This window comes from Rhinichthys klamathensis, unplaced genomic scaffold (genome assembly GCF_029890125.1).
Source record: "Rhinichthys klamathensis goyatoka isolate OS25496 unplaced genomic scaffold, OSU_Roscu_1.1 h1tg000670l_1, whole genome shotgun sequence".
Lineage (NCBI taxonomy): Eukaryota > Metazoa > Chordata > Actinopteri > Cypriniformes > Leuciscidae > Rhinichthys > Rhinichthys klamathensis.
In genome coordinates this window covers 750,948-777,524 of record NW_026607106.1, presented here as the reverse complement: position 1 = coordinate 777,524, position 26,577 = coordinate 750,948, and the positions used below count along the sequence as shown (strand labels likewise).

General features: G+C 39.6%; 1 protein-coding gene across 1 annotated transcript; it reads left to right on the top strand.

Annotated features, from left to right (window-relative positions):
- Positions 1-16,400: 16,400 nt before the first annotated feature.
- Positions 16,401-26,021, top strand: LOC130076606 (dynein axonemal assembly factor 8). Its single transcript, XM_056241747.1, has 27 exons — positions 16,401-16,510; positions 16,689-17,045; positions 17,120-17,255; positions 17,846-18,070; positions 18,189-18,455; positions 18,539-18,650; positions 18,732-18,923; positions 19,020-19,172; positions 19,368-19,550; positions 19,631-19,744; positions 19,837-19,981; positions 20,057-20,315; positions 21,383-21,468; positions 21,555-21,709; positions 21,830-21,956; positions 22,062-22,187; positions 22,268-22,435; positions 22,730-23,023; positions 23,116-23,172; positions 23,260-23,298; positions 23,385-23,554; positions 23,998-24,190; positions 24,270-24,364; positions 24,438-24,540; positions 24,703-24,991; positions 25,091-25,160; positions 25,920-26,021. Exons 3-27 carry the CDS (start codon positions 17,152-17,154, stop codon positions 25,980-25,982), a joined length of 3,789 nt encoding a protein of 1,262 aa, XP_056097722.1. The 5' UTR covers positions 16,401-16,510; positions 16,689-17,045; positions 17,120-17,151; the 3' UTR covers positions 25,983-26,021.
- The last annotated feature ends 556 nt before the right edge of the window (positions 26,022-26,577 follow it).

Sequence of the window (26,577 nt, the reverse complement as noted above, 5' to 3'; positions counted from 1 at the left end):
CAGTGAGGTAAAAGCAGTAGAGAGACACATGATGAAGTTCATCAAGACATGCAAAGTTCCTGGTAAGCAAGACTGTGAAAGATGCATTCACGCAGAGCCAGAAGCTTTGAAGCAGCGAACATGGACTGGTGTGAAAAATTATGTGCGGAACAGGATCACGACTCTTAAAAGAAAGGGTGGTTTGTAGGGAGCCATCAACACTTCAACACTTTGCATATTATGCTCTTTTTGTAAGAAATTGAGCTTAATTAAAAGAAATGAGGATAAAGGTGTAGAAATATTCTGAGGATGGAATGAAACAGAATATAAAGTGAAAAGTTAGAGTATAAGAAAGCTAATGAAGAAGTAGAGGATAGTAATATAGTCTAATTTCATTTATTCAGTTTTCTTTGTTCAGTTGCAATGAAGTTGGATGGAATGTCATGTTAAACTTTTTGATATTTCTGTTATAGAGGGAGGAGAGAATGTAAAGATGATAAAGTGAAGAGTGATTAGCTGTGTTGGACATGGGCTGTGGCTGGATGTAACCGATCGGTGAGAGTTGCCGTGTGGAGGCGGGAGGAGCTGAAAACTGAGACGTGAGTTTGACACTTTCTGCTTCCCGTAGTGACGCTTGCGCTGTGTTTGCATACTTTACCACAGCTGAAGTGGAATAAATGCATTATTTGCCAAATACACCGATATTTCAGAGACATTTTGATTCAATACATGTACTGCTTAATACAGCGTCTGTTTGTACAAGAATATAGTTCAACATAAGCCTAAATCCCAATGAAGTGGGGTCTACATTGTATCAGTTTTATTTTGATAACCATGACAATATAACATCGCGACTACATGAAAAGAGCTTTCACTGTTATAAAAAACAGATTTGTGCGGTGGATTCGGCAAATCGTGGATCAGTTGTGTCGTCATCAGAGCTCGTGAGTCGCTCTGGAGAAAGTGCTCTGGCTGAGTCCTGCTCTCGAATCGCTCTCGCCGTACTCTGAGACCATACGTCACAGTCACGGGGCGTCGCTGTCTGAAGCCGTACACAAGCTCTAACCGTCATGCACTGCTCAAGTCAGCCGTCTGTGCAGCGCTGTCCAACAAGTTCAACAAGCATAAAGCTCTCCTCCCTCTTTACATCATCTTTATATTCTCCTCCCTCTTTACATCCCCTTTACATTCTCCTCCCTCTTTACATCTGTAAAGTAAAGGGGATGTAAAGAGAAGGAGTGAATGTAAAGAGGAGAGAATGTAAAGAGGATGTAAAGAGGGAGGAGAGAATGTAAAGAGGATGTAAAGAGGGAGGAGAGAATGTAAAGAGGATGTAAAGAGGGAGGAGAGAATGTAAAGGGGATGTAAAGAGGGAGGAGAGAATGTAAAGGGGGTGTAAAGAGGGAGGAGAGAATGTAAAGAGGAGAGAATGTAAAGAGGATGTAAAGAGGGAGGAGAGAATGTAAAGAGGGAGGAGAGAATGTAAAGGGGATGTAAAGAGGAGGAGTGAATGTAAAGAGAGAATGTAAAGAGGATGTAAAGAGGGAGGAGAGAATGTAAAGAGGATGTAAAGAGGGAGGAGAGAATGTAAAGAGGATGTAAAGAGGGAGGAGAGAATGTAAAGGGGGTGTAAAGAGGAGGAGTGAATGTAAAGAGGAGAGAATGTAAAGAGGATGTAAAGAGGGAGGAGAGAATGTAAAGAGGATGTAAAGAGGGAGGAGAGAATGTAAAGAGGATGTAAAGAGGGAGGAGAGAATGTAAAGGGGATGTAAAGAGGGAGGAGAGAATGTAAAGGGGGTGTAAAGAGGGAGGAGAGAATGTAAAGAGGGAGGAGAGAATGTAAAGGGAATGTAAAGAGGGAGGAGATAATGTAAAGGATGTAAAGAGGGAGGAGAGAATGTAAAGGGAATGTAAAGAGGGAGGAGATAATGTAAAGGATGTAAAGAGGGAGGAGAGAATGTAAAGGGAATGTAAAGAGGGAGGAGATAATGTAAAGGATGTAAAGAGGGAGGAGAGAATGTAAAGGGAATGTAAAGAGGGAGGAGAGAATGTAATGGATGTAAAGAGGGAGGAGAGAATGTAAAGAGGAAGGAGAGAATGTAAAGAGGGAGGAGATAATGTAAAGGATGTAAAGAGGGAGGAGAGAATGTAAAGAGGGAGGAGAGAATGTAAAGAGGGAGGAGATAATGTAAAGGATGTAAAGAGGGAGGAGAGACTGTAAAGAGGGAGGAGAGAATGTAAAGAGCATGTAAAGAGGGAGGAGAGAATGTAAAGGGGATGTAAAGAGGGAGGAGAGAATGTAAAGAGGGAGGAGAGAAGAGAATGTAAAGAGGGAGGAGAGAATGTAAAGGGGATGTAAAGAGGGAGGAGAGAATGTAAAGAGGGAGGAGAGAATGTAAAGGGGATGTAAAGAGGGAGGAGAGAATGTAAAGAGGGAGGAGAGAATGTAAAGGATGTAAAGAGGGAGGAGAGAATGTAAAGGATGTAAAGAGGGAGGAGAGAATGTAAAGGATGTAAAGAGGGAGGAGAGAATGTAAAGGGGATGTAAAGAGGGAGGAGAGAATGTAAAGAGGGAGAAGAGAATGTAAAGAGGGAGGAGAGAATGTAAAGAGGGAGGAGATAATGTAAAGGGGATGTAAAGAGGGAGGAGAGAATGTAAAGGGGATGTAAAGAGGGAGGAGAGAATGTAAAGAGGGAGGAGAGATTGTAAAGAGGGAGGAGAGAATGTAAAGGATGTAAAGAGGGAGGAGAGAATGTAAAGAGGGAGGAGAGAATGTAAAGAGGATGTAAAGAGGGAGGAGAGAATGTAAAGAGGATGTAAAGAGGGAGGAGAGGATGTGAAGAGGGAGGAGAGAATGTAAAGAGGGAGAAGAGAATGTAAAGAGGGAGGAGAGAATGTAAAGGGGATGTAAAGAGGGAGGAGAGAATGTAAAGAGGGAGAAGAGGATGTAAAGAGGGATGAGAATGTAAAGGGGATGTAAAGAGGGAGGAGAGAATGTAAAGAGGGAGGAGAGAATGTAAAGAGGGAGGAGAGAATGTAAAGAGGGAGAAGAGAATGTAAAGCGGGAGGAGAGAATGTAAAGAGGGAGGAGATAATATAAAGAGGATGTAAAGAGGGAGGAGAGAATGTAAAGAGGGAGGAGGGAACGTAAAGAGGGAGGAGAGAATGTAAAGAGGATGTAAAGAGGGAGGAGAGAATGTAAAGAGGATGTAAAGAGGGAGGAGAGAATGTAAAGAGGGAGGAGAGAATGTAAAGAGGGAGAAGAGAATGTAAAGAGGGAGGAGAGAATGTAAAGGGGATGTAAAGAGGGAGGAGAGAATGTAAAGAGGGAGGAGAGAATGTAAAGAGGGAGGAGAGAATGTAAAGAGGGAGGAGAGAATGTAAAGAGGGGGGAGAGAATGTAAAGAGGGAGAAGAGAATGTAAAGAGGGAGGAGAGAATGTAAAGAGGGAGGAGATAATGTAAAGAGGATGTAAAGAGGGAGGAGAGAATGAATGTAAAGAGGGAGGAGAGAATGTAAAGAGGGAGGAGAGAATGTAAAGGGGGATGAGAATGTAAAGGGGATGTAAAGAGGGAGGAGAGAATGTAAAGAGGGAGGAGAGAATGTAAAGAGGGAGGAGAGAATGTAAAGAGGGAGGAGAGAATGTAAAGAGGGAGGAGAGAATGTAAAGAGGGAGAAGAGAATGTAAAGAGGGAGGAGAGAATGTAAAGAGGGAGGAGATAATATAAAGAGAATGTAAAGAGGGAGGAGAGAATGTAAAGAGGGAGGAGAGAATATAAAGAGAATGTAAAGAGGGAGGAGAGGATGTAAAGAGGGAGGAGAGAATGTAAAGGGGATGTAAAGAGGGAGGAGAGAATGTAAAGAGGGAGAAGAGGATGTAAAGAGGGATGAGAATGTAAAGGGGATGTAAAGAGGGAGGAGAGAATGTAAAGAGGGAGGAGAGAATGTAAAGAGGGAGGAGAGAATGTAAAGAGGGAGGAGAGAATGTAAAGAGGGAGAAGAGAATGTAAAGAGGGAGGAGAGAATATAAAGAGGATGTAAAGAGGGAGGAGAGAATGTAAAGAGGGAGGAGAGAATGTAAAGAGGATGTAAAGAGGGAGGAGAGAATGAATGTAAAGAGGGAGGAGAGAATGTAAAGAGGGAGGAGAGAATGTAAAGAGGGAGGAGAGAATGTAAAGAGGGAGGAGAGAATGTAAAGAGGGAGGAGAGAATGTAAAGAGGGAGAAGAGAATGTAAAGAGGGAGGAGAGAATGTAAAGAGGGAGGAGATAATATAAAGAGGATGTAAAGAGGGAGGAGAGAATTTAAAGAGGGAGGAGAGAATGTAAAGAGGATGTAAAGAGGGAGGAGAGAATGTAAAGAGGGGGGAAAGAATGTAAAGAGGGAGGAGAGAATGTAAAGGGGATGTGAAGAGGGAGGAGAGAATGTAAAGGGGATGTAAAGAGGGAGGAGAGAATGTAAAGGGGATGTGAAGAGGGAGGAGAGAATGTAAAGGGGATGTAAAGAGGGAGGAGAGAATGTAAAAGATGTAAAGAGGGAGGAGAATGTAAAGGGGATGTAAAGAGGGAGGAGAATATAAAGATGATGTAAAGAGGGAGGAGAGCTTTATGCTTGTTGAACTTGTTGGACAGCGCTGCACAGACGGCTGACTTGAGCAGTGCATGACGGTTAGAGCTTGTGTACGGCTTCAGACAGCGACGCCCCGTGACTGTGACGTATGGTCTCAGAGTACGGCGAGAGCGATTCGAGAGCAGGACTCAGCCAGAGCAGTTTCTCCAGAGCGACTCACGAGCTCTGATGACGACACAACTGATCCACGATTTGCCGAATCCACCGCACAAATCTGTTTTTTATAACAGTGAAAGCTCTTTTCATGTAGTCGCGATGTTATATTGTCATGGTTATCAAAATAAAACTGATACAATGTAGACCCCACTTCATTGGGATTTAGGCTTATGTTGAACTATATTCTTGTACAAACAGACGCTGTATTAAGCAGTACATGTATTGAATCAAAATGTCTCTGAAATATCGGTGTATTTGGCAAATAATGCATTTATTCCACTTCAGCTGTGGTAAAGTATGCAAACACAGCGCAAGCGTCACTACGGGAAGCAGAAAGAGTCAAACTCACGTCTCAGTTTTCAGCTCCTCCCGCCTCCACACGGCAACTCTCACCGATCGGTTACATCCAGCCACAGCCCATGTCCAACACAGCTAATGTAAAGGATGAAAGAGGGAGGAGTGAAGGTAAAGAGGGAGAAAATGGGGAGGAGTGAAGGTAAAGAGGATGGAAAAGAGGGAGGAGTGAAGGTAAACAGGTTGAAAAGAGGGAGGAGTGAAGGTAAACAGGTTGAAAAGAGGGAGGAGTAAAGGTAAAGAGGATGGAAAAGAGGGAGGATTGAAGGTAAAGAGGGAGAAAATGGGGGAGGAGTGAAGGTAAAGAGGATGGAAAAGAGGGAGGAGTGAAGGTAAAGAGGGAGAAAAGAGGGAGGAGTGAAGGTAAAGAGGATGGAAAAGAGGGAGGAGTGAAGGTAAAGAGGGAGAAAATGGGGGAGGAGTGAAGGTAAAGAGGATGGAAAAGAGGGAGGAGTGAAGGTAAAGAGGGAGAAAAGAGGGAGGAGTGAAGGTAAAGAGGATGGAAAAGAGGGAGGAGTGAAGGTAAAGAGGGAGAAAATGGGGGAGGAGTGAAGGTAAAGAGGATGGAAAAGAGGGAGGAGTGAAGGTAAAGAGGGAGAAAATGGGGAGGAGTGAAGGTAAAGAGGATGGAAAAGAGGGAGGAGTGAAGGTAAAGAGGTTGAAAAGAGGGAGGAGTGAAGGTAAAGAGGGAGGAGTGAAGGTAAAGGAGGAGGTAGAGATTTTGATGGGTGGATGGAGGAAATATCGAGGATGGTTGTGCACTGAGAATCATTCCCACCTCCAAGTTAATTGATTTTTCATTGTTCTTTTTTTTTTTTTTTATGTTTTTGAATTTCTGTCATTAACTGCAATGTGTACTTTCAACACAATGTGTTCAAGACTGTTAATATTAAAGAGTCATTTAATTGGAGTGTGTGTCACTCGAGTCCCCAAAGAGTCATTTAATCGGAGTGTGTGTGTCTCTCAAGTCCCCAAAGAGTCATTTACTTGGAGTGTGTGTCTCTCAAGTCCCGAAAGAGTCATTTAATCGGAGTGTGTGTGTCTCTCAAGTCCCCAAAGAGTCATTTAATCGGAGTGTGTGTGTCTCTCAAGTCCCCAAAGAGTCATTTAATCGGAGTGTGTGTGTGTGTGTGTGTGTCTCTCAAGTCCCCAAAGAGTCATTTAATCGGAGTGTGTGTGTCTCTCAAGTCCCCAAAGAATCATTTAATCAGAGTGTGTGTGTGTGTCTCTCAAGTCCCCAAAGAGTCATTTAATCGGAGTGTGTGTGTGTGTCTCTCAAGTCCCCAAAGAGTCATTTAATCGGAGTGTGTGTGTCTCTCAAGTCCCCAAAGAGTCATTTAATCGGAGTGTGTGTGTGTCTCTCAAGTCCCCAAAGAGTCATTTAATCGGAGTGTGTGTGTCTCTCAAGTCCCCAAAGAGTCATTTAATCGGAGTGTGTGTGTGTCTCTCAAGTCCCCAAAGAATCATTTAATCGGAGTGTGTGTGTCTCTCAAGTCCCCAAAGAGTCATTTAATCGGAGTGTGTGTGTCTCTCAAGTCCCCAAAGAGTCATTTAATCGGAGTGTGTGTGTCTCTCAAGTCCCCAAAGAGTCATTTAATCGGAGTGTGTGTGTGTCTATCAAGTCCCCAAAGAGTCATTTAATTGAAGTGTGTGTTTTTTTTGTTTGTTTTTTGGACAATTACTACACTTTACAGAAGAACATGACTAATGTGTTAAAGCCCCAGTGAGTTAGCCTGGCTCCGCCCTCCTACGCACTTCCGCTCAATTTTATTTTCCTTCAGTACTACGTCTGGGATTGTGCTGTAGACTTTGGTTTCCAGAAATAATTTTTTTACCGGTCCAATCAGCGAACAGAGGGAGTGGCTGAGAACGATGACGTTGATGTAGCGCGTCAGTTTGAGTTGGAGTTCAGTAATGGCAGCGGAGAAAGACGTGAGAAAATCTATTCGGTCCGTTGTTGCAAAACTGCCGAATATCCAGAAGTTAAAGCCGGAGCAAGATCAATGTTTGCTAAGTGTTGTTGGTGGCCATGATGTTGTGGCCCTCCTCCCCAAGGGGTTCGGGAAAAGTTTAATTTTCCAGCTCACTCCGCTAGTGGTGAATGAGTTAGCTAAGGCGAACGATAGGATGCAAAGCCGATAGTTGTTGTCGTCTCCTCTTGTTGCACTAATGGAGGACCAAGTGAGGGAGGCAGAAAGGTTAGGAGTTGGTGCTGGGCAGCTCGGCGTGCACGATGATCACTGTACAGCATTTGCGGCAGATCCGAAACGACCGCAGCGGCGTATTGTTAATGATTACACCCAGCTTCGACAGTTGACTGAATACATCACTGTCCTTAGTGTCAAATAAACATTTAGAATTTAGAATTGTTCCTTGAACTCTTAAATTCGATGAACAAAACATGCAGCTCTCGTTGACAGACATCTTATTCTAAACATAATCCTCTGATCATTCGGACTTGTTTTTTTATTGCTTAAAACAATACACAAGTAATAACAGAAAACATAATACAAAAACAAACAAAAAATAATAATAAAAACAAAACAAAAATAAAACAGTAGGAGGATAATATAAAATAAACATGAACAAGTTAAGAGAATTACATGACACTGAAAAAGGAAAATAATTACAAACAGTTAATGTTTTTAAGGCTTTTTTTGTTCTCAGACAACTTAATTGAAAAGAGGTATTTTTAAAATTCTTTCACAAATATAAGAAAGAGAGGTTTAGCATTTAGATATTTAGATTTATGAATATGGAATTCGGACTTGTTGTTTCCAGCCGGTTACGGCGCATGACATACGTCACGACCACACGTTAGCGATTGGCTATGGCAGATCCTGAGTGACGCTGGGCAGATCCAATAGTTTTGAACTTTAACAGAGAACCCGCCTACAAGGAAGTAAACGTTTCTCAATGGAGCGAGGCCAGACTCTCTGTACAAATGAAATGTACGAGAGTCTGGTAGAACCAGGCTACCAGTGAGTAGCCAAAGACTCAAGATGTTTTTGTGATAATGATTATTTTGCAGTCGATGCTAAATTAACTAGAGGGATGCAGGCCGTGGTCTTAGAAAAACTATTTAGGCTATATATATATATATTAGTTTGCGTGCCGTGTGCTCGGCTGCTTGCTGTGTTGTGATCGTAATTATACGATCACGCGAGAGAGAAAGTAGATGTGTGCAGTTTCAGCCGTCCTCCTCTGATTGTGATGTGATCGAAATAACAAACAAAACAATTTTGTAAAATGATATATGAATCATTTTTATTTTATCATATATCATTTTACAAAACTTTTTTGTGCATGTGCTCCCGCACACACAATTTCAGTCACAACACGCAGTCAGAGGATGCGCTGAAACATCAGCTCGCGATGCTGTTCCCTTCATTCATAACTCGGACTGAGAAGGATAGGCTATATTTGTGTAAATAGTTGTGCAACTGCGCAAACTTTATGAAGTTTAATGTTTGGGTTCCAGGGGAATTTATGACTGTTTCACCTTTTCAACCTCATCAAAGTTTCGTAATTAGTAAGTTCTGTGCTTTTTCTCTTTTTTTTCTTGTGTGCTGACTGATGAGGGGCCGATGTGCCTTGGTGAAACGGTGTTTGTACATGTAGCTTATTTTTTTAATTATCGTGGCAAGCAATCATAAAATACAGCATATTGCACAAAAAAAAAGCAATTTACTGAGAAACGGACCTCGGGTTTGGGTCGGGCTCAGGCTTAAAATATAACCGTAATGTTCGGGTCAGGTTAAATGATTTCGGGTACGGGCCGGGTTTGGGCTTAAGTTTAAAGCCTGTGCTGACCTCTACTTCAGGCACATAACTTGTAAAATTTCAGCAATTATTAAATGACTTCTGTAGAGCTGTTTTACAGTTGAAATAGAATTGAGCTGAATAATGACACTATTGTCTTCAGTTCCATCTTTGGTTCTCTCTGATAGTCAATCAATCAAATACAGTCAAATGAATAATATTTCTGAATGTTAATTGTCATTCCCCAACTGAGCAGTGAAGGACACTTCATCTCAAGCTACAAATCAGACAAAAATGTTGGCTACCCATTTTCTGTGATCTTGACGAAATAAAAATAAAAATAAAAAACTGTTTACTCACTAAATATATACCATCTCAACAAAGTCCTGATATTATACCTTTACCAGAATCTGTGTATCACCATGGTCCTCAAAGTATGACTTAACCAGAGTCTGTGTATCACCATGGTCCTCAAAGTATGACTTGATCAGAGTTTGTGTTTAATGTCCCCAAAATGGACATAAAAAATACTGTCCCTAAAGTGAAGGCAAAATGTCAGGTCTTTAAGGAAGACTTTTATTAATAAAATCAAGTGATAAGTGTGATGACAGCTTCTCCAGAAGTGCAGTCATGTCTTTCTTTTGTCTCTAGACCCTTCAGAAAGGGGTGTCCCTAAAGGTAGGGTTCCCAGTCATACGTCCTCACATTGTGGTTAAGTAGGTATGTGTGTGTGTGTGTGTGTGTGTGTGTGTGTGTGTGTGTGTGTGTGTGTGTGTGTTTAATCAACAATTAAACAATGAATCGACAAAAACATGGACTGTATAGGTTGATTATTTATATAGATTTACTGTTGTATTTTATTTAAGTAAAAAAAAAAAAGATGAATTGTTGTTGAACGTAAAGAGAACTTTACGGGCTAACTAAAAACAAACCATGTTCTGGGAACCAAAAACTAACGTTCTGAGAACGTTCTGGGAACTAAAAGCTAACGTTCTGGGAACCAAAAACTAACGTTCTGGGAACTAAAAACTAACGTTCTGGGAACTAAAAACTAACGTTCTGATAACGTTCTGGTAACCAAAAACTAACGGTCTGGGAACCAAAAACTAACTTTCTGAGAACCAAAAACTAACGGTATGAGAACGTTCTGGGAACCAAAAACTAACGTTCTGAGAACGTTAAGAAAACTTTCCTGGCTAACCAAAAACAAACTATAAAAAATAACGTTCTGAGAACCAAAAAATAACGTTCAGAGAACGTTCTGGGAACCAAAATCTAACGTTCTGAGAACGTTCTGGGAACCAAAAATTGTTAGCTGGGATATGATCGAGCTTTCAGCTTAGATTCCCCTAGAGAGAGTGAAGTGCTACTAGCGGTAATATGGATTTTTGACTAGATGTAATAAACATTTTGCAAAAGAAAATCTCAATAAGGTTAATTAGATAAAGTAAGACAGAAACACACCTGTTCACACCGCTCATTTTCCTCAGCTGTAGGCAGTGTTGGGAAAACATAGGCTATTTCGTTACAGAATACATGCCCAAAAATGTAATTTGTAACGTATTCCTTTACATTACTCAATCTGAGGGATTACGTCCGCATTGAATTGCCTTTTATAAATGTAAGAATGCGGCAATCTTATCCTGCTTACTAAACAGGCCTATTCTGGTGGGTGCGGTGGTGACGCGTGTAGGCTACCATGTAGGGTGGCACTGCCAATAAAGCACCTTAAAGCTGTCACAAAGAACCGGCAAAAGATTATGAATATGTAAAATATAGCAAGGAGATATTTTAATTGTTTATTAATAAACAAGTGTATTCTTTGTCAGTGTGTCGGCTGAAAACATGAAGTTGACGATGCTGACTCGCGATCTTCGCAGTGAAAGTAGTAAATGTCTGTGAGAGAGACTACCTTATAGTTTGTAGATTGAGTAATACATTTTTGGGCATGTATTCTGTAACGAAATAGAACACTGCCTACAGCTGAGGAAAATGAGCGGTGAACAGGTGTGTTTCTGTCTTACTTTATCTAATTAACCTTATTGAGGTTTTCTTTTGCAAAATGTTTATTACATCTAGACAAAAATCCATATTAGCCTACCGCTAGCACTCCACTCTCTCTAGGATAGGGGAATCTAAGCTGAAAGCTCTTTCTTTCGTTCTCCATAAATTAATGAGAACATTTAATTTAATTGAAAGGAGGGTTTCATTTGTCTGTCCAAAATAATAATTTGGGCAATACGCCACAGGGAAGTTAAGAAACAATTGTATAGGCTATTGTTTGTTTTGTTCATTCATTATTTTATTAGGCTACAGTTACGCTGACTGAATTCTAACTAAATTAATGAATAAGTGGGACCCTTTCAATTAAATGAAATGTTCTCATTAATTTATAGAGAACGAAAGAAATAGACTCATTCAGTAAATGAAACGTTTTTACAAAAATGTAAAAAGCAACATGATGGCAGAGCTTTCAGTTTATAGATTCCCTTATCCTAGAGTGGAGTGCTACTAAGTGCTAATGTGGATTTCTAACATTTACCAAAACCTCAATAAGGTAAATTATAGATAAAGTAAGACAGAAACACCCCTGTTCACCGCTCATTTTCCCATGGGCAAAGGCAAGCACGCGTTTCACATCAGTGTTTCTCCCGAGAGACTAGCGCGAAATTTATGGCGTTATATATGTGCCTCATTCCTGAGCGAGTAATTGTAAGTTTTGAGCACAGAGAACTATATTTTGCAAGCACATTGCATTATATTTTGAACAGAAATTAACAATCGCAAAAAAAAAATTCGTTTGAGCAAAGAAAAAACGATTCCGTGCTCAATAAATGTATTTGCTATTATCCATATTAACGTGCAATAATAACTCCTCTCACGCAGTTTACTCAGGTGCTCTCTCACAAACTTATTCTCTGCGCTCCTGTCAAGTCCCTCTCTCTCTCTCTCAACCTCTTAATTCTGTGCGCGCTCAACTCTTGACACACCGCGCTCAACTCTTGATACACACGCGCGCTCAACTCTTGATACACACGCGCGCTCAACTCTTGATACACACGCGCGCTCAACTCTTGATACACACGCGCGCTCTTGACACACACGCGCGCTCAACTCTTGATACACACGCGCGCTCAACTCTTGATACACACGCGCGCTCAACTCTTGACACACACGCGCGCTCAACTTGCAACAGCGTTACAAGTGTGCCACAAAATCAACCAATCGGAAAATTAGAGGTCAATTGTGATTGGCTGTTGGTCTCCAATCACCACGCAGCACAAAGAAGAAGAAAAAGGAATTTTATGGATAGATGTCTTCTCTAGTATGGAATGCCAAAGCTGACTTAATTAAAAATAAATAAATACATAAATAAATAAATATACGAAGAAATGCAAAAAAGCAAAAATACATAAATAAATATACAAAGAAATGTAAAAAAAAATGCAAAGAAATGAGTATTTATACTTTTATTTCCTTATTTATGTATAATTGTACTTTTTTCACACATTTTTTATTTATACATTTATTTATTTCCACTTTTATTTATTTCCACATTTATATATTGTATTGTATTATATAAATTGATTTCCAGGGGCGATCAGCATCATATACTGCATGTCCAGTTCTTAATATTAGTCGATAAACTACTCAGTTATTATAATAATAAGGCACTATGGCTGTTATCAGTAAAATAAAATTGACAAAAGTCATTAAGTCATTAAAAGTCAAAATCTTAATACAGAGGAGAATGTTTTTACACTGCAATTACAATTGCATAAAAGTCGTAATGAGATTAAAGTTAAAAATAAAACATTTGAATATAGAAATATGAAATGATGGAATCAATTAAATTGTATGTTTAAATATGAAACTAAAACAGCCAGTAGGTGGCGGTAAGTCACTGTCTTAAACGAGTGAGTCATATCATTAATTCAGACCGATTCATTCAAATACTGATTCATTCAGTTCGGGAATAAAATTATCTCATACATGGGCTTTTTTACAGCATTTTTAAATGCTGACATTTTTTATTAATGTTGGTGCCACGTCGCCCCGCCATAATTTTGATACCTGAGCTGTACAGTTGAACATAACACGTGGTGTTTTTTCCCCGAAGTTCAGTATTTGAATGAATCGGTCTGAAATAATGAAATGACTCACTCGTTTAAGACAGTGACTTACCGCCACCTACTGGCTGTTTTAGTTTCATATTTAAACATACAATTTAATTGATTCCATCATTTCATATTTCTATATTCAAATGTTTTATTTTTAACATTAATCTCATAACGACTTTTATGCAATTGTAATTGCAGTGTAAAAACATTCTCCTCTGTATTAAGATTTTGACTTTTAATGACTTAATGACTTTTGTTAATTTTATTTTACTGATAACAGCCATAGTGCCTTATTATTATAATAACTGAGTAGTTTATCGATTAATATTAAGAACTGGACATGCAGTATATGATGCTGATCGCCCCTGGAAATCAATTTATATAATACAATACAATATATAAATGTGGAAATAAATAAAAGTGGAAATAAATAAATGTATAAATAAAAAATGTGTGAAAAAAATACAATTATACATAAATAAGGAAATAAAAGTATAAATACTCATTTCTTTGTATTTTTTTTTACATTTCTTTGTATATTTATTTATGTATTTTTGCTTTTTTGCATTTCTTCGTATATTTATTTATTTATGTATTTATTTATTTTTAATTAAGTCAGCTTTGGCATTCCATACTAGAGAAGACATCTATCCATAAAATTCCTTTTTCTTCTTCTTTGTGCTGCGTGGTGATTGGAGACCAACAGCCAATCACAATTGACCTCTAATTTTCCGATTGGTTGATTTTGTGGCACACTTGTAACGCTGTTGCAAGTTGAGCGCGCGTGTGTGTCAATAGTTGAGCGCGCGTGTGTATCAAGAGTTGAGCGCGCGTGTGTGTCAATAGTTGAGCGCGCGTGTGTATCAAGAGTTGAGCGCGCGTGTGTATCAAGAGTTGAGCGCGCGTGTGTATCAAGAGTTGAGCGCGCGTGTGTATCAAGAGTTGAGCGCGCGTGTGTCAAGAGTTGAGCGCGCGTGTGTCAAGAGTTGAGCGCGCACAGAATTAAGAGGTTGAGAGAGAGAGAGAGGGACTTGACAGGAGCGCAGAGAATAAGTTTGTGAGAGAGCACCTGAGTAAACTGCGTGAGAGGAGTTATTATTGCACGTTAATATGGATAATAGCAAATACATTTATTGAGCACGGAATCGTTTTTTCTTTGCTCAAACGAATTTTTTTTTTGCGATTGTTAATTTCTGTTCAAAATATAATGCAATGTGCTTGCAAAATATAGTTCTCTGTGCTCAAAACTTACAATTACTCGCTCAGGAATGAGGCACATATATAACGCCATAGAAATTGATCCGCTATCTTAGCGCCATCTACTGTTCTAGAAGAGGAAGTTGCTCAACTGCATTTGTGAGAAAATCTGCCTGTCCATGGACGCGGAAAAATAGTGCCAAAAGTCACGTGACAGTTTTTCGTACTTGTAGAATTTTGTTTTGTACTTGTAGAATTTTGCTTTGTACTTGAAGGTTTTTGTTTTGTACTTGTAGAATTTTGTTTTGTACTTGAAGGTTTTTGTTTCGTACTTGTAGAATTTTGTTTTGTACTTGAAAGATTTTAATTTGTACTTGGATGATATTTTTGTCATTGAAGAAATACCTTTCTATGTATATGTAAAACATACTGTATTTGTTTGATAGGTACGTTTTTTATTTGCAGAACAATATGCATTAGTTTGTGAGTGATGTTTTGTATTTACAAACCACATTGAGTTTGTTTGTAAATCATTGGGTGTGAGTAAAACACGTTTTGTGTGTGTGTGAGGTTTTGGCACATAATTCGCTCCACAGGGTTTACAACCTTGCGTCAGAAAGATAACTTTGTGGACGACGACACTAACAGAAACTGTCGAATCACATTTTACGTTTCATTTTTGACAAGCATAAGACATGGGATTTATTTCATATCAATTAGGCCAACTCGTAGCTTCGTGACTGGTCTACAGCTAGGGTTGCCACCTGTCCCGGTTTTACCGGGATTGTCCTTCTTTTTAATAACCTGTCCCGGGAAATTTACGCACTCTCCCGGGACACTGAATGTCCCGGTTTTCGAAAGGCTACGTGAATATGTATGTTCAAACTGTGTAGCGCGCGCAACGGCAGAGAGCGAGAGACCTTGCGTGTGTGTGCTAGTGTGAGTCGAGTCTGCCTCAAGAAGCGCATAAGAAGCGCATGTAATCTGAGTGTGGAGCGCGCTTGCTGCACGAGGCGCGGGCGCGAGCACTTCCGTTTTTCTATCAACAGTGGAAACAACTTAAAATAGGCCTACTACTCTATCATTTCTGGTCATAGAAAATAAACATCATTCGCAACAATACATCATTCGCAACTACTTTTATTTGTGTAAACTCACAATAACAAGAAAACGTTGTGCTTTTGTAAAATAAAATAAAACAATCAGTCGCGCTCTTTTATGGTCTCCGTGAACTGGATCGCGTCTCAAAATAAACAAGCCCATAGGCTAAAGCTTGAAATGTCCACTTTTAAACGAACAAATTCGAATCAAAAGAAAATACAGTCTGATTATGTAATCCATATGAATTTCTTCTCTAAAGGCGCATCTGCTTTACAGCGGAGATGGAGATATGTTGCAGCCGATTTAGAAAATACTAGTTTATTAATAAACAATTAAAATGCCTCGTTACTTTTTCAGAAACATTTATAATAGCCTATAAATCATCTATAGCCTTAGAAATATAGTGTTTGGCCTTAGAAAACCATTTTATCCATATAATTTGTGAATATTTTAAATGCTTATTAAAGGGGCAAAAAAAAAATCATGAACAAAAATCTGAAAATACGCGAATATAGGATATATTTTTGCGCAGCATTTGGTGTATAGGCGGGCCTACAGTTAAAATTTAAATTTTGGTGTTCAACCGTTCATTTTTGGTCTTCAAACCCCCCCCCCCCCCCCCCCCCCCCCCCCCCAGTTGGGCGGGTAATATGTCCCGGTTTTTTATCAGACATAGGTGGCAACCCTATCTACAGCGCGTGCGGTCACCATGACAACTAACTACAGTTTAGTTCGTTGGCGTCTGGATGGTAGACCGCGTTCAGTCAACAGCAGCTGCTGTTTAGTATTTTGACAGAAAAACTACGCACCTGCCCAGTCAAATACAAGAAATGAAGAGGAATTCGCATCTAGACGACCTTATATCCAAGATACCATCCCTTGACTCTGACCTGTCATCAGTAAGTTCAAGCTAACGTTACTGTGTTATGATATTTTTTCACAAGTGACTTTCTATTAATCGTTATATTACCAGTGTTTATGATTTGTAATGATTATTTCTGACCAAGTCAATGAGGTCCAGGTGAATTGTGATCCTGAATCTCACAAGATTTACAATCAAGGTAGACTAACTGAAATAAACTGAACATTTCACACTGCAGTCGGACGATGAAGAAGAGATATCTGTCCTTCAGAGACCACCAGGGATTCACTTGCTGAAAGGGACCAGGGTGAACCTAGAGTGTGTTTCACCGAAAGAGCCAGAAGTCAAGGTGTGTGTGTGTGTGTGTGAGAGAGAGAGAGAGAGAGAGAGAGAGAGAGAGAGAGAGAGAGAGAGAGAGAGAGAGAGAGAGAGAGAGAGAGAGAGAGAGAGAGAGAGAGACCATCTAATTATTTCTCAGATCATATTGTCTTACATAAAGCATGCATCTAAACAAATCTGTATCACAGCTATTCACTTCCGGGACTGATGATGACCAGAAAGGTGACTCTAATCCTCAGCTTCCTGTGGGTCACAAAACAGAAGGATCACTAAATGAAAGAGTGGCACATAAAACAGAAAACAATGCGCCTTTGCAACAGAAAGCAAACAAGACTGGATGGATAGAGACTCCGTTCTGCCCTGTTTTATCATTGACAGTAAGTTAAATTGTATATAATCAGATTATTAGACCAGAGCTAAATACAAAGTATGTAACACATTATTATCTCAACAGCCTCCTGATACCTGGGATCTCGACCAAGTCCTTCAGACTCTAAAGCAACACAAACCTCTTATCGAACCAATTCAACCCAATATACACAAAGGTTGGATTGCAGACTGTTTCTATTCATTTAGACTAAGATGAACAAGAGAAAAACATTTTTTTATTTTTTTGCAGGCGACGACAGTGAAACGCATGAAAATGATTTAATGAAACAGCTGGTTGCTTTTTGTGAGAAGAAAGTAAATGAGATGGAAATAAAGACACATGTTTCATCTACGAAAACCCATAATATACAAGAATCATCCCTCAGGTAGAGTCTATTATGACATTACACTACTGTTCAAAAGTTTGTGCTCAGTAGGTTTGGTTATTTAACAAAATATATACATTTGATTCAGCAATGATGTATTAAATTGATCAAAAGTGACAGTAAAGATATTTATAATGTTACAAAAGATTTCAAATAAATGCTGTTCCTTTGAACTAAATCCCAAGAAAATGTATCAGTTTCCACAAAAATATCAAGCAGCACAATTGTTTTCAACATTGATAACAGTCATAAATGTATTTTGAGCATCAAATCAGCATATGAGAATGATTTCTTAAGGATTTATGTGACACTGAAGTGTTTACTGGAGTAATGATGCTGAAAATTCAGCTTTCTCATCACAGGAATAAATTAAATTTCAATACATCAAAATAGAAAACGTAATTTTATATTGTAATAATATTTCACAATATAAACATTTTCACTGTATTTTTGATCACATAAATGCAGTCCCGGTGAGCTTCTTTCAAAAACATTAAACCGACCCTAAACATTTGAACAATAGTGTATATTCATGTTTCAATGTTTGAATTTCTGTACTCCAGGTTAAATGTGTCTGTGACTTTTCCCAGATGTACTAGGCGACCGATGAAGGACTTCAAAGAGACCTCAGCAAAATTACAACTCAATCTAGACTCTCCCACCATATATATTGACTTGCGCAACAACAAATTTCAAACAGAGCAATCGGCTATTAGCCAGAGTAACAGTGTCGTAAGTCCTGTAAACATGAAAAAGAAAATAAGCTCCATTAAGAGGATGACTAACACAAAGGCAAAAGCAAATGGGCAGAAAAAGTAAGAGATCACATACAACTTATAATTAATTATATTTCAGGTAATGAACGACTGCAGAGTAAAATATACTGACTCCCACTAAATCTTATTACAATGCATGTTTATTTTTCATTTCTAGAGAATTTGCTGGGAAGAGTTTATTACTCCAAAACCCCAGACAGTCAAAACAAAGTGTGGCAGAGATATCTGGGAGAGATTTTGCTGAGGCTAGACAGAAAACCCCCTCAGGGAAAATCATAAAGGAAAACCAGCTTTGTGATTTTGAAACTAGCTGCAGTGAACCTGGTATTCAGCAGGTCAATGTCTGCTGTTCTACTACAAAATGTGACCAACATAAACAAAATTCTCAATCTTCTCACGTTCCAGCTGCTCAAAACAAACAAAGGTATGAAGTATTCTTACATTTTCTTCACTCTCGGGAATATGCATAACCTAATGTAATAACTGTATGACCATGCACTAACACAGCCATAAAGTCAGATGGCAGAAGGATCTGAAGTTCTTGCAAACATTCAGACCTCAACGTTCTGCTAATAACACGGAGGAAGCCGCTGAGAGGACTGATGTTCTTTATGACCCTGTGAGTTATTGACTGTTTTTCTATAAAATAATAATTGATAATTGATGATAATAACAAGACTGCTATACTCACTTCCCTTAGGAAGCATCCTACCTTCCCACTGTGAACACCCTGCCTGCAGATCTAGAGATGAGGGAGTGTTTGCTGTTGACTGTGTCCTTGTCCAGTCTTGGGGTGGTGGCTGGAAGAATGCAGAGAAAAGCACAGACAGTGGATTCAGTCTTCATCAAATCACATGTTTACAATGCACTCATAGCATGGTTCTTGTCTTTGGTATGTCTTATTTACAAAAAATAATAATAATTTGGCAGTTAAAAAAAACATTTGACATGCTACGCTACATTTCATCTGTTACCTGTTCTGTGATAGACTGATCCCAAAAACTGCAATAGAAAGGGTAACAAGCTTGATGCCCCTTTCTGGGTGGCTGGGCTGCAGCAGTTTTATAAGGAAGATGGCTTGGCTTTGTACATCTGTGCCATGTCTCTTGAGGATGGTCAAACTGGCTGTAGGAAATCCATGGTGAGTTCTAAACAACATCCTCAGCATATTTGTTTATTAAATATTTGGCTCACTTTACAATGCTTTCTGCAGATTTCCCACTTACGTACAAACACTACAACATATTCTGTGTGGGCCAAACATTATTTATAAAATACGTTCTTTATTGACTATTATTCAAGTTTATATTGGAATCTGATATTTTTTTTCTCATAGATAAAGGAGGTCAAAAAGAACGAGAGCATGTTTTACAGGCGAGTTTGCAAGTTTTTTGCTCAGACGTCATTGAAGACTGTTGCATTCTGGGTACCTCAGCTTAATCATTTGCTGGAGGAACAGGCTGTCCACATGCCCTCATCTTACCTGGACTGCTTCATCTCTGTCAACCCAAATATAGAGGTGGTGTATGATTTATGGTTCCATTTTCTTTTCTGTTATTTAGACATTATTTTCTAAATCCTTAACGCGCTTTGTTTCAGGCCGTTGAAAAGGCCTTTAGTGTGATCCCAGGATTCTACTGGCAAACTCTGGAAACCGAAGATCAAAAATGTCAAAGGGCAGAAGCCACAAATTCTCAAGAGTGTCATACTGAGGTGAAGGCGTCTTTAGAAAATGCCATTTTATCTTTCAGTGGACATATATAGTATCTTATTGTATGGGTAAAAAGGTTTTTTTTTGCTTTTAGACGGCGCTTGTTCTGATAGGCAAGGCACTGTTGCCTAACCCACTGGCAATGCATCACACACTTGAGCTTATGTGCAGATCAAGTCTAGATGTGTGTGGTATCCGTTTCCTCTACCCGCCCCAAGAGCTACTGAAAAACTTTGCAGGTACAAATCATCTCCCACCATAATTACGCAAAATGTACACAAATTGCATGGGTTAATGCATATCCTGTCTTCTAGTCAGCAAGTCAGTTATGCATAGCGAGGGACAGCCAGTGCTTATCATGGCTTTCCGGGGTCCTCACGCTAACTCAGTGTGGCAGGAGATCACAGGGCCATCAGACCCCCAGCTGGCAAGGCGGACAGATCCAGCATCCATCAACGCCCTTTACCATCATAGTCAAGACCAGCCCCTGCTCTACTCACCCCGTCTTGCCAATCTTGTGCATCTGGGGCTCTGCTTGTGGTTTGGTGGTAGAATAGCAAAAAACACCCCAATGTTAGTATCTTACAATGTTAGATTTACTAACAGCTTGCGGCAGCGCAAACACTCTTTTGGCGTTAAAAAACTACTAAAGATTTACTAAAGACATGCAGTGAAAAGTTTGAAGTTATTTTTGCGACTGACCTTATTGCATATGCATTTGTTGGAGTTTCCCTTCCAGACAACATTTATGACAGTATTTAAATGAATCATGATGATTTACTAAGGTTTGCGCTAATCAATTTACTGGTATTTGAGCCATTATTTACCGCCCCAAAAAAGCATGTCTTAAACCAGACGCTAATTTCCACTGCTCCTGGTAGATTGGATTGGTCATTATGGAAATGATCCGGCTGTGTCTGTGTTCTTTAATTTGCTTTCCACTCCCACCAACGCTTTTATTGGATTCACGCTAATTTGCTCTGTTTAGTTTATCCGTCCCTTAGCATCTTAATACATTAAAAAAATATAGTTTTCATTTTCTTTCATCATTTAATCGTCTTCCTTATGTGAAACACAAAGATATTTCAAGAACCTGTCAGCTGCTTTTGTCCATATTATGAAAGTCAATGGGAGCCAAAACCATCAAACTCTAGGGGATATGAAATTAATATCAAAATAATCCATGTGAATTAGCGGATATGTTGAGTCTTTTTTAAGCAATATGATCACTTTGTATGATGAACAAACTGAAATGTAAGCCTTTTATTCACTCTCAAATCAAATCTTTGCTCAACAGATTACATTGAATATGGCGACACAAACCTAAAACATGAGATTTGGTGATTGATATTTGATGTAATCTATATGCATGTTGGTTTCAGAAGTCTAATTTGTATGGATTCACTTCACTCTATCATTATGCTTTTTGGAGCTTGATAGTTTTGGGTTCTATTGACTTAAATGTAGACAAAAAAAGATAAAAAAAAGTCAATCAAAATCTTCATTCTATCTTGCGTTTCCTAGAAGAAAGAAAATTCATTCAAGTTTGTAACGATATGATTAAATGATGACTGAATTTTCATGTTTGGCCAAACTATTCCTTTGAACTACCTGCTGACTCTATTTATCCCTCTTAACAGGATTCAGGACTCAGAGGAGGGTGACAGAGGAGATAGATCCCACATTCTTACCTGTTCTCCAGCAACTTTATGTGCCACTGTTGAAGGTGACTAAAAAAAAAATGTTGTCATTTTAACAGTCTTACATCTTATAAGTCAAACTTTCTACCCTTTTCCCTCTGACCCCATACAGCGGATATATTTCTTATTGCGTCTCCTGTGGTTGGACCATGCTGTTACAGCTATATACTATCTGCTTGTGCAAAGAGTGGCTTCAGTCTGTTGGGAGTTCAAAGGACACAGATATCCAGGAAACAAGCTCAATCTCTGGGTCTCACCACCAAGCAGGTGAATAAAACCAACAGTGAGCCTGTATTTGTACAGAGATATATTGAAACTGAGAGTAGGACACTACCATGACATTGATGCTGATTGCATTTGTCTGGAAACGCTGTCTGTCTCCGTTAGGTTTCAGCGTTCTGTCACGCTCCCACAGTGTTGCTGGATGGAGAACAGGTTGAGCTGTCCTCTAATTGTCTTGTGCTGCTCATGAGGAGAGAAAGTGCACTTAGACACTGTTCCAGACTGCCGATAGGTAGAGCATCCGGATAGCACATATCGTGCCAGCTATTTACTGTTTATGTGAAGCTGTACAGAGATGCTCCAAAAATTAAATGTCCTGTTTCTTTGCCTGGTGAAGGTTGTATGAATGAGCTTGCCGTCCATGGCCTTATTGGATCAATCCGTGCAAGATTCACAGATGTTGTTGATCCACACATCTGCTTTCACACTGTACCCTACTCTAAAAACCACCACAATGTTCTGGGTACATACATTACAATGCATTTTCATAAATTACTCAATTACCGCCCAAGAGTATTTTGACATTTATATGATATCCTACAGGTGGGCTCATGTGGACAGTACCAAAGTATAGCCACATGGTCCTGTCCAAACACACGTATCCCTCTTGGCCAGATGTAGAGCAGGTGGTGATTCTCACGTTGACTGGTCAAAACATCATGAAGAATGAAATGGGCTTTCTTCATAAAGTTCTCAGGGGAGATGCAGCAGGTACATGAACTCTAGCTTAAACACAAGTTCCAATCCTGCTCACAGAGGGCCACCTTCCAGCAGAGTTTAGCTCCAATCCTGATTAAAAACACCTGGAGCAGCTAATCAAGATCTTCGGTATCACTAGAAACATCCAGGCAGGTGTGTTAGAGCCAAACTTCGCAGGAAACTGGACTTCTAGAAGCAGGACTGGACATCCCTGACCTAAAACTATCCTTTGTACTTGTTTGAGTAATTTGCAGTAAGTACGTTTCAGCGTCTGGCTACTGAATCTACTTTCTCTTGTACAAGCAGGACTAGATGGATTCGAGTTGCTGGCATTGAAGTGGGTGTCCAAGCTGTCTAAGTGGCAGGCACAAGAGTTGAGTCCTTTTGAGATCGGGGACAGAGAGTGGCAGAGCAGTGTGCATAGCTTGACTTCCACTCCTGGCCTGGTCTTGGCTCTGAGGAGGGTGAGGGCATTCATCACCCTACGTAGACTTTTACCACCAAATTACCCAGGAAACCTGCATGTATTGATGTCCCCTACTCCCGAGACAGCTTTCAGACAGACCTGCCTCTTCTTCTCTGAGGCAGAATTGGTCCCTGGTGAGGATTCGACTAGATAATAGTTTGTTAGGGATGATCTTTTTAATTTTCTGCCTAAAGCAGTTTGCTTAACTTAAGCTTCTTCTCTTCAGATCACGGCAGTCGTCCATCATTGAAATTTCTACCACTTCATCACATTGACACTCCTGGTATGTACAGAAACAGAACCGAGCCAAAATCTATTTTACCCTCCCATGTACTCTGGGAACTGACTGTCAATCTCCGACAACCCTCAGGTCTCAGAAGCCAGTCGCTTTACAGTTACATGACAGTGGGTAAGTGATGTCTTCTCAGAACATGTCCTTTTAGAAGCTGTCTTTCATGGCTTTTTCTTTCAGCTCCCTCCCTCTGTACTCTACAGGCCCAGAGCCACTTTTGACTCTAGCTCTGTTCAAGCCTGGAGCCTGGAGACACTGCTTTGGTAAAATTCTCACCATAATCAAACAGAATGGATATACTCTAGTGGGCTTACGTGTGCTTCTGCTGGACTCAAACACGGCAAATGCACTGATACATCCGTCGGAGCAACAGGTCACTCTGTTCTCTTCTTCCTAAATATCCTAAAAAGAGCAAATAATCACATTTATTCTAGACCATTGTAAAAAAGTAGTACACTTTAGCATACTTTTAAAATTAGCACTTATGTAATTTAAGATTATACTTGAGTGCAAACTGAACGTAATGCTTTCAGACACTTAATAGCATAATAATTGCAAGTAAATAAAAATGTATATTAAATACATTTAGCTTTACTTTAGAGAGATTTTTTGACCCACTTAAGTAGGACTTCATAAATATAATTTCTATAATTACGTATAATGTTTTTGAAATAAGTGTCCTGCCAAATTTACCAACAAGCATTTATGGTTAACCAAAATATACTAATACATACTTTCTGTAAAAACTTGTATTAGTCAAACATCAAAATAAATGTACTTTTTAAAAACAAATGTTCATGTTTATTTGATGTCCAGGATCCCACCGAGGAGCTGGAGTTGAAGTACTTGAGATCCGGCCCCTCGCTGGCTTTGGGTTTACTGAGAGTGAATGCGGTAATGAGGCTGTTGGAGCTGATGGGTCCTGAGGACCCTGTTGAAGCCCGTACTATAGATCAGACACGATGGAGAGCACAGTATGGCTCTGACAGACTGCATAATGGCATCTATGGTCAGCACTCTCGACACAAATAATCAGACGTTAAAGTCTGGTCAAAGCTTACTAACACTATTTGTACATTCTTGTACAGGATCTCCATCTTATCGGAAGGCTGTAGAAGACATAAAACTGGTATTTCCAAAGGGGGTGTGCTGCACTGAAACTTCAGTTATGAAACACGAGAAGGTATTGTAACCGTGTTTTCCTTCCCACAATTATATTGGTGCTATAGTTAAACATCTCTTCTGTCTTATTTCAGATATCCTGTTTGCGTTCAGATCCTGACGCTAGTTTGGACCGTGAACAGTTGAACACCGTTAGAACCGCTGTCAAGAACACATTTGCATCAGGATTTGGTCAAGGCAAGGCGTTCTTCCTCTTCCTCACCCCTCTAACATCACATCAGAAAACAGAGTCAATGACACAAACATAAACCAAAACCTGTAGATGTTTTACTAGCTGCGATTGACCTTTGTAATGAGGATGGGAATGGTGGTTGTTTATTTGTGTTTTGGTGCCAGTAGGGCCTTTGGTCTGCAGTGCTCTTTGTCAGACCACCTGCTTGCTGATACCTTCCAACCTCCTGCAACAGAGTCAGCCTCCTCTGTACTCGGAGCTACTGCATCGGCTGCTAAGGACAGGCTGCCTCCTGGTGGCTGGAAAGCTCTGCGCACCAGATGAAAAACAAAGGCAGCACATGTCTGAGTTGCTGAGGTCCTCTGCTGGTGGAGCACTTCTACTTGAGGGTCCCTGCCTTATCATTGCTTTGCAAGCAGACAATGCTGTCACATGCTTTGATATTATTCTTGAGAGGTACAAGCAAAGCTGAAAGAAAAATGTAAAAGGTTTCAGCAGACTGTAACACAAATCATATGTAATTCAACACAATTATGTATTTTCCTTCTGCTGTAGCGTTTGTAGGGCGAGACCAGACTTTAGGAGAGTTACCATGAAACTTCTTTACCCAAATTCTGAAAGCGGGGTGAGTCTACAGTAACATTTATCTTATGCAGCAAAGCCATAGAAGAACCATTTTTGGTTCCCCAAAGAACATTTCAATAGGGGCTTTCGCAACAGAGGAATGTTTTCATAGTTCCTGTAACTATTGGTGGTTTTAGTACCCGCTTTTAGACGCATTCGCACTGCAGGAACTGGGAATGATTTTAGTACCAGTAATAGCAACACCTTTTACTAAAGGCTACTAGATTAGCTAGAGTAGGGTCTAACCACGCACAATTGGAACTACCAGTGACATAAGTGTACGTTGATTGGCCGAACACATGCCATACGAAACACCGGCACCCGCCGTTATTAAATACATACTCCACAAACGTGGAAAAAAGTGATGGGCCGACTCTAAAGTTCAGGCACTTCTCAACCTTTACGCTATGGAGTTGTTGAATGTCGCGCTTATAGTACGTAGCTGTCAGCCGGGTTCAGAGTTCCTACTGCTGGTGCGAATGTAACCAGGAAAATGGCCCTTGAAAATTTAGTTCTCGGGGAACCCCCTGGTGGCTAGTTCCTATAATAACTACCTGGTGCAAAAGCCTCTAATGAAGAGTTATTTTTTTTAAAAAAAACTCATTTTAATAATCTAAAGAACTATTTTCCACTATAAGGAACCTACTGTGTAATGGAAAGATTCCACTGATGTTAAAGTTTCTGCATTGAATCATAAAGTACTAATATTTACTTTGAACTGTTTCCCCATTTGATTTCCCTGAACCTTTTCTGTGTGCAGGCAGTGAAATTGCTGCGTTACCTGTTTGATGATCACAGTCTTGAGTCAGTCTTCACCGCATAGCACCACAATAACCAGGATTTATTCCATAAGATGTACCTAGTAGTGGTGAATATTTCGTTTTCTATAATCCACATTAATGTGATTTACTGACATTTATGTTGTTGTTTTTTTACATTGTTAAAGGAATGAAAAGATTGTTTTATTCTTACTTGTGCACAAAACACTTAGTGTTCCTAAATTGCATATTAAGTCAAGATTAGGCCTATTGTAACCCTTAAATTGATTCCAACACCACACTAGAACAAAATAAAGAAGTTATCAGTCTACTCAGCAACTGATTCAGAAGCACACGAGGGGAATAAGACAAAACACTCGAGCCAGGTTAAAGATCAAAAATTATTTAATTCCCATGATGACAAAAATAATTCCATGAATTCTGTAAACCATTGCATAACTGCTGTAGTGTAGACAAGTGTTAACAATTTTAAATGATACACTACAAGAGAAAAATTATGCATTATAAATAATACCATCTTAAGTAATTCTAGTGAAGAGAAACCTCTCTGGCCTTATACGGCATCAAAACATACAACTATTCCATAGAGAAGCCTCCATAACTTAAACACATAACTCCCAGGAAATGTTTTAAGGTCTT